The 8,232-nt window shown below is 37.8% G+C and overlaps 1 protein-coding gene across 1 annotated transcript; it reads left to right on the forward strand.

The window, feature by feature from the left end:
- The first annotated feature begins 3,879 nt into the window (after positions 1-3,879).
- On the forward strand, positions 3,880-7,885 carry LOC133033119 (uncharacterized). Its single transcript, XM_061107723.1, has 2 exons — positions 3,880-4,662; positions 5,656-7,885. Exon 2 carries the CDS (start codon positions 5,666-5,668, stop codon positions 7,883-7,885), a length of 2,220 nt encoding a protein of 739 aa, XP_060963706.1. The 5' UTR covers positions 3,880-4,662; positions 5,656-5,665.
- The last annotated feature ends 347 nt before the right edge of the window (positions 7,886-8,232 follow it).

Consider the following 8,232-nt stretch of genomic DNA (forward strand, 5'->3'; position numbering starts at 1 on the left):
CTACCCCACGCATCTCTCTCTCTTTCTCTAGAGATTGGTGTTATCCCTCATCTCATGTTATAGTGTCTCATGAGTTGAGTACACACTATAACAGGAAATTCAATTATCATATTAATTCTATAAGTCCAATTATTCAAAGAAAATAGAAAAAAACTCATACAACATGCCACTTCATCTACCTAACAAAAGCATTATATAAATATATAGATTCTATAAGTCCACTATTATCTTGAGTGTTGAGGCTAATCTAAAAGATTGTGGTGTGAAATCTTTAACAAGTTCATATTTGCTTTTGGATTAGGTGATCGAAAATATATACGAAAGAATCGAGGATAGCTTGATAGGCATCAAGAGGTAATATTCTTTTACACGTAGTTAAGATTTAATTTATGTAATCATGTTGAGATTTTGGGATTATGGTTCATGTCAGATTCAATCTAAAATATTTTATAAAATCCAATTATTCTTACTTTCGCTGAGACTCTAATGTGAAATGTAAAAATTAAAACCAACACTTTGAGGGTTCATGAAAAAGTACTTGTCGTTGATAGAATTCTCTTACAATAACAGTTATCAGAGTACTATAGGGATCGCTCCCTATGAGTTGTTGTAATGGAGGCAATATCGTTACCCGATTCACTGGGGTGAAATTGGGGAAGGAAAGTATTTGGGTCCAGAATCAATTTAGAGGACCAGTGATGCTATAGAAAAGATCAAGGCTTGAATGCCTATCCAAAATCCAAAGACATAGAGTTTTAGGTAGAAGATCATGTCTTCCTACAGGTTTCACCAATGAAAGGGGTGAAGTGCTTCGGAAAGAAAAGAAATTTGAGCTCTAGGTTTAGAAGACCTTTTGAGATTCTCGAGAAGGTTGGACAGAGTAGCTGACCGTCTAGCCTTACCTCCATTATTCTCAGCGGTGCATAATGTCTCTCATATATCAATGTTGAGAAAATATGTATCAGATCCAACTGATGTTTTGAGTTATGAAGCTTTAGAGCTACAGCTAGATTTGTCCTATGAAGAACAACCAGTTCAAATCCTTGATAGAAAGGATATGTTCCTTGGAACAAGACCATAGCATCAGTCAAAGTACTCTGGAGGAACATCAAGGTGGAGGAACCCACTTGAGATTTGGAGTCCAACATGAGGGCTCAATATCTAAACTTATTTAGGTTAGATTTTGAGGACAAAATCTATTTAACGGGGGGATAATTGTAATGCCCGCATATTTATACACAAAATTAGTAAACAAATAGCAGTTTATTTAGAATTTAATTATTATTTTAAGATTATGTGTGCATAGTAGAAAATAAGACCTATTGTTAGAAATAGACATTAAAGAAATAATTGTTGACCTCGCTTTTGGCCAACGACACTGAGTCGTAAAAGCGACAAGAAATCAATAAGATGTAAAAAGAATATAATCAATAGTAAGCAAAACTAAGAACACAATATGTTATAGAGGTCCAGTTCTATTATTCTGATAATAATTTACTCTCCTTTTTGTTGTATTTAACTTGTGAGTAGAGAGGAAAAAAAAGATTTCATTTCTCTCGAAAGCTTTACAGAGAAAATGAGCAGTGTAATAGCTCTCTCAAACAAAATGATTTAAGATCCTTTTACAATAGAATTGCTCCACTATTTATAGGAGATTTTTACAACAGGTATTTGTTTCTTGAAAGCTGTCGATCCATGAAAATAGGAAATAAATGACATTCTTAAATTATGAGAAATATATATAAATGGAAATCCTTTTAAATTGGGATTTTATTACATATTAAATAGGAAACTATATTAAGTTTCTTCTATCACGCATTTTTCCCTTGGTCAGATCGTATGATGTTCGGACCATTTCTTTCCGACTAGGTCAACTCATGTTTATATTGTGCGACAAACTATACTTGGTTCATCTGTTATTACATTCGACTGAGTGTAAATCTGGGCGAACATTTCGCAGGCTTTTTCCTCTGCCCAAGCTTTGATGCGATGATATGTGTCACCCAAAGAAATGTGCCACGTCACCCAAATTGAATTTGGGATAATAATAATTTCTCAATTATGAAAATTTATTGAATTCTAGATATGTCATGGATGTTATTTATGAATTTTGTTGTATTCTTGTTTTAAGCTTGACAACAGTAGAATTCGATGATTTGGCCTTTAGTGTCACTTAGATAAAGTTTAGTATCATAAAAATAGCACGGCAAGATTTATGGACAGTTAGAATATAAAAATTGTGTGGGGTAATTAGTTATTATCATTTTACTCCTAACTTTAAAGGTTACTTAGAAACCAAGTAAGAGTATTTTTGGAATTTTTCTATTTGTGTTTATTTAATTATTATTAAGCTGATTTATTTTATGTTACAAGTTGATTTATTAATTAGAGTAGTATAGTTAGAAAACACAAATTAAGATAAAAACAAAAACCTAAAGCTAAATCACTCTCTCCTCACCTACCTCTCTCTCTCTCTTTCTCGACCTCATCTCAACCCAAAATAAAACCCAAATTTTAGTGAGTAATTCATCCATTTCCAACAATGATTTTAGAAGGTTTAAGTAGAGCATTCAAAGGAAAGAACAAAGTAAACCCTTAAGCTCACCTTCTTTTTCATTTTGGAAGGAAAAGCATGGTTTTAATGCTTGAGTTTTTTATTCTGCTTATGTTAATATTTGGGGATGATTGATTTGAGTTTTGGAATTGAATTAAGATTGTTTTGTGCTAGTTTTGTGAAAGTCTTGTAGCTATAATATAGTTTGAGTTTTTGAACTCGAACTTAGCTCAATAATAGTGATTTTGATTTCAGGGCTTTAATGATGTCGTTTTTGGTTGAATTGTGTTTGTTATGCTGTAATTAGGTGTTCTGAAAACTTTGTTAAAATTTGGGGTAGAATTAAAGAAGAAAACTCGAGGTTTATGTTTTCTACTATGAAATGGTCCACCAATTCTGTAGAAACGGTGAACCATTTTCCCGGGCAAGACCCTAAGATATGGTGAACCATTTGGGGATCTAGGTAGCTGGTTGGGGTGATTTTTAGGTACTCCAATTTTAACGTTTTCTCGATATTTAGGATAGTGCCACACTATTTATTGATAGGGAAATTTTCAGTTTTGAGTTTAAGTCTCCAAAAAAAATTTCGTGAGACACTTACCGATTCTATGTGATTGTGACTTAAGGCCACTAATCGTCGAGCAGAAATTTCCACTCAAGTTGACCGGCACACCTGATTGCGGAGTTGAGGTAAGATTGGTATAACACCTGCACATATGTATATTTTTAGCGTACATGTTTTATGTTTGCTAGTTAGATAAGCAGTATTAGTGTACATATAGTTGCGATTAGATATCGACGGGATATATTTTAGGCAATTTAGAAAGTACAAAATAGTGCTAGCAACACTAGTACGCCTAGAGTACTAAGTGCATGTGGTATTATTGTTAGTTGTACTTATAGTATGGACTGATGTTATCAAATCAGTACGACTAGAGTACTGGATATAGACTAATATTATGGTCAATCATGCTATAGTCAAGAATATTTAAGACTCAGTATACGCGTTGGATGCGGGTTATAGTGTAATATCCGCTAACTCCGAAAGGGTATTTTTGTAATATTTTTTTTTTTAGCGGAGAGTATTTTTTTATTATTTTACATATTTATGGGTTTAAATATGTATGAGATTTTTATGATGATATAATATTTGATATTATTGGCATGTGCATAATGCCTAATAGATATATATATCTGGATATTGTTATATGGGTATATATTATTATTATTATTATTATTATTAAAATTAACGTATTATTATTATTATTATTATTATTATTATTATTATTATTATTATTATATTTAATGTTATTATTAATATTGTTAAGTTTCTGTTAGTGTGCATATACGAAGTGTATATACGCACGATTCGGAGGACCTATTTTTGTGGAGTGGGAATCGCTCCACTTCGGTTCAAAGCGATATTTTGCTTGGGTTTAAACACGATAGAAATTAGGTTTTAAACTCTATTTTCGTTCACCCAAAACAGAGAACCAACGAGAGAGAGAGAGCACGTATACGGCGTATACGATACCGAAAATTTTCGTTTCTTCAAGCGGAGTGAAACCTGGGTGAACGTGGGGGTTTGGGATCACTTATATACGACCTAAGGAAGCTTTTTAACGTGGTATAAGGGGCGGAAGTCGTCATTTTGAGATTCACCATTTTTGAAGCTTCAAAGGTGCAGCTTAGTTACGGACTCGAATTCGAACGTGTTTAAGCTTGTTCTTGGGTCAAGGGAGGTTATATTTGAGTGCATGGGACCCTAAGGATTGTTTTTGACGTAAGAAAACGAAGCTTTAACGTCCAAAACGAAAATCCAAAATTTTGACTCCATTAAAGGCGGTACACCGCCAACGAAGAAGACAACCCCGATCTGCCTTCTCGGACCACTTTTCTTGATCGTTTTGAGGTCCTGAGCATTGTGGAGAGCTTCCCCAATCGAAAGGACGCTTCAAGAGCCATCGGAGACAAAGTTACACTTTACCGGCGACGAAACCGACGAGAACTCCGGCGACACTCCGTTCAGGGGTTTCTAGAGGATCTTGTTCTCAACAAGGAAATTCGTTGAGGTGCTCGAGGTAGCAAGTGTGGTCTTAGCAACTGAGGTAAGAAGAGTGGACATCTGTACACAGGGTGTATGTTATGCATACAACTTGGGTTGGTTGTTATTTAATTTGATAGTGTTGTGATTTCCTTATATTTTTGTGAGCATCATTAGCATGAGAATAATATTTGGGTCTTGCTGCTTGTGTGAGCATAACACTTGCAGGTTATAACATTATCATGGGTGAGTACAACTTATGGTAATTAATTGCCCTGTTGGATGCCAAGTGTGAGAATAACACAAGGCAGGGTAGGTTACCTCATGTCTGATCAACATGAGAGAATAGTTGATTATCGTATGTGAGTATAATGTGCGGTATGAGACTTGATGTGTGCATGTGAGAACAACATGCGTTGTGGATATATTTAAGGAATGTGAATTACTGTTGATTAATATAAAAGAGCAAATTATGTCAAGTAACTAGTTAGGAGGGTTATGTCCTACATAGCTCTTCTTACTGGGCGTTAGCTCACGGGTACTCTGTGTGCAGGTAAGGGTAAGGCTAAGCAGTGAGAATGAAGAGCTCGAGGCGTGGACCGCATGTTAGGGGGCTGGCACAGTATTTTGCTTTTAATGTTTTTTAACTGCTAAACATTTTGGAACTATTATTTTGACTTAACTAGTTCTTATTTAAGTTTACAGTACTAAAAGAATTTTGTTTTAAACAATGAGATCTCATGCTTGGATATTTTTCAATAAAGAAGTATTTGTTTGTCTTTATCTTATTAAATTGTTTTATACGGACTATCCTATGTGACATCTCGGGAAATCGGGGTGTTACAATATGGTATCAGAGCAATACGGTCCTAAAGAATGTGGTTAGCCCTAACATGTAAAGTTCACCGCCATGAGACGAGCTCGACTCACTGTACTGTAAGTGGTTATTACTTATAATTAAGTTGCCTTAAATTTCTGCATGCGAGAGGGTAACATTATTTTCATGTAAAATTGATGATCAAAATGATCTTGATGTGTATTGGTTTGTGTGGTTCAGGAGTTTAGAAATGCCTCCTAGAAGGTCAGTTAGAGTGGGTCGAGGTCGAGGTCGAGGCCAAGGCCAAGGCCGAGATGATGGAGGGATCAATGAACCACCTCAAGCACCACAGGGATGGGAAGAGCGCATTGCCGCACTGGAAGGAATCATTCATAGGCAGGATGAAGAACTTCGTCAGCTGAGACGTCAACCGGAGCCGCCAGTCCAAATAAGGCAGGATGCAGAAAATAGAGACCCACCAGCTGCAGTGGTATATCCTGCTACAGAGGCTAGACATGAGTTGTTAGCAGAGAGATTTCGGAAACAACACCCACCTGAGTTTGAGGGAGGCATAGACCCGGTAGTGGCTGAGGAGTGGATAAGTCGCATAGAAAGCATTTTGCAGATGCTAAGGGTGGATGGGAATGACCGAGTGAAGTGTGCATCTTACATGCTGAGGAAAGATGCTCGTATCTGGTGGGAGGTGGTGGAACAAACAAAGGATGTAGATACCATGAACTGGGACGATTTCAAAAGGGTCTTTAATGAGAAGTATTATAACTCAGCAGTTCTAGCAGCAAAGGTCGATGAATTTACTGGGTTAGTCCAAGGGAGTCTTACTGTGACTGAGTATGCACAAAAATTTGATAGATTGGCAAAATTCGCTCCAGATCTGGTACCTACTGATAGAGTGCGAGCACATCGATTTGTGGAGGGCCTGAAACCAATGGTTGCTCGAGATGTGGAAATTGTGTCAAGGGGTCAATTCAGTTATGCTCAAGTTGTCGAAATGGCTCTTACGGCGGAGCGGAGTGAAAACAAAATTTGGAAGGAAAATGCTGCCAGGAGAGAATCTAAGAAAGGTGGAGCCAATTCTAATGACCACAAGAAACGGGGACAGGACCAGTCCGGGCAGCCAAGTCAAGACAAGAGGTACAAAAGTGATAACGACCAACGATTTAATGGCAGCAGTGGGCGAAACATTCCAGAATGCCCTAAATGTACCAAACGTCATCTCGGCGAGTGTCGCGCAAAAGCATGCTACAAATGTGGAAAAGAAGGACACATCAAACGCAATTGCCCACTGTGGGGACAGACTGGGAGCAGAGCAGAACCCAAGAAAGATGACAAGTATGTTCCAGCCAGAGTTTTTGCCATCACTCAAGCAGAAGCTGAGGCCAGTCCTTCGGTTGTATCAGGTCAGATTCCTATGGACAACACCACTTGTAAAGTTTTGTTTGATTCTGGTGCAACTCATTCCTTTATTGCTAGCACAATTGTAAATCATATAAATGCACCGAGTGAATTATTTACTGTGGGGTTTGGGACCATGTTACCATCTGGGGAGGTTGTAATCTCTAGAAGTTGGCTTAGGGGTATACCTGTCAGGATAGATGGTAGAGAATTATTTGTAGACCTGATTGTATTAGATTTATTTGATTTTGATGTAATCTTGGGCATGGATTTTCTTACCAAATATGGAGCATCAATTGACTGCAAGCAAAAGAAAGTTGTTTTCACACCAGAAGATGGAGAGACTTTCGAGTTCAGGGGGGTAGGAAAGAAACCCCGCACTCCTATTATTTCGGCAATGAAGGCTGGGCAACTATTACAGCGTGGGTGCTTAGGGTATCTAGTTAATGTGGTTGATGACACCAAGAAAATTGAAAGAAAGCCGGAGGAAACACGGGTAGTTGCTGAGTTTCTTGATGTATTTCCAGAGGAGTTACCCGGGTTACCACCACACAGAGAAATCGAATTTGTGATAGAATTAGTGCCCGGAACAGCACCAGTTTCCCGCGCACCATATAGGATGGCACCATCTGAATTGAAAGAACTGAAAATACAGTTGGAAGAATTGCTTAAGTTAGGGTTTATCAGACCTAGCTACTCTCCGTGGGGCGCACCAGTTCTATTTGTTAAAAAGAAAGACGGTACTATGAGAATGTGCATAGATTACCGAGAACTGAACAAGGTGACTATAAAGAATCGGTACCCATTACCGAGGATTGACGACTTGTTTGACCAGCTTCAAGGGAAAAATGTATTTTCTAAGATTGATCTTCGTTCAGGATACCATCAGCTAAGAATCAAAAATGAAGACATACCGAAGACAGCCTTCAGAACGAGATACGGACATTACGAGTTCATGGTGATGTCATTTGGACTTACAAATGCCCCAGCAGCTTTTATGGACCTCATGAACCGAGTCTTCAAGGAATATCTGGATCGGTTGTCATTGTATTCATAGATGATATTCGATTTATTCTAAGACGGAGGAGGAACATGAGGAGCAACTTACGCTTGACCTTACGGCGGCGAGAGAACATCAATTGTATGCCAAGTACAAAAAATGTGAGTTACGGTTGTCCGAGGTTGCATTTTTGGGCCACATTGTCACTAACGGGGGAATAAAAGTAGATCCCGCTAAGGTTGCCGCGGTGAAAGAATGGCCTAGACCACAGACCGCCTCAGAGGTTCGAAGCTTTTTGGGTTTAGCGAGGCTATTATAGAAGGTTTGTTGAGGGGTTCTCAAAGATAGCCACACCTTAACAGAATTAACTAGGAAGAATCTAAAATTTTCCTGGTCAGACAAGT

This window comes from Cannabis sativa, unplaced genomic scaffold (genome assembly GCF_029168945.1).
Source record: "Cannabis sativa cultivar Pink pepper isolate KNU-18-1 unplaced genomic scaffold, ASM2916894v1 Contig3, whole genome shotgun sequence".
Taxonomy (NCBI): Eukaryota; Viridiplantae; Streptophyta; class Magnoliopsida; order Rosales; family Cannabaceae; genus Cannabis; species Cannabis sativa.

Bases quoted from the DNA above. Each gene is read 5' to 3' on its own strand.
- LOC133033119 (XM_061107723.1), top strand. From the start codon at position 5,666: ATGCCTCCTAGAAGGTCAGTTAGAGTGGGTCGAGGTCGAGGTCGAGGC.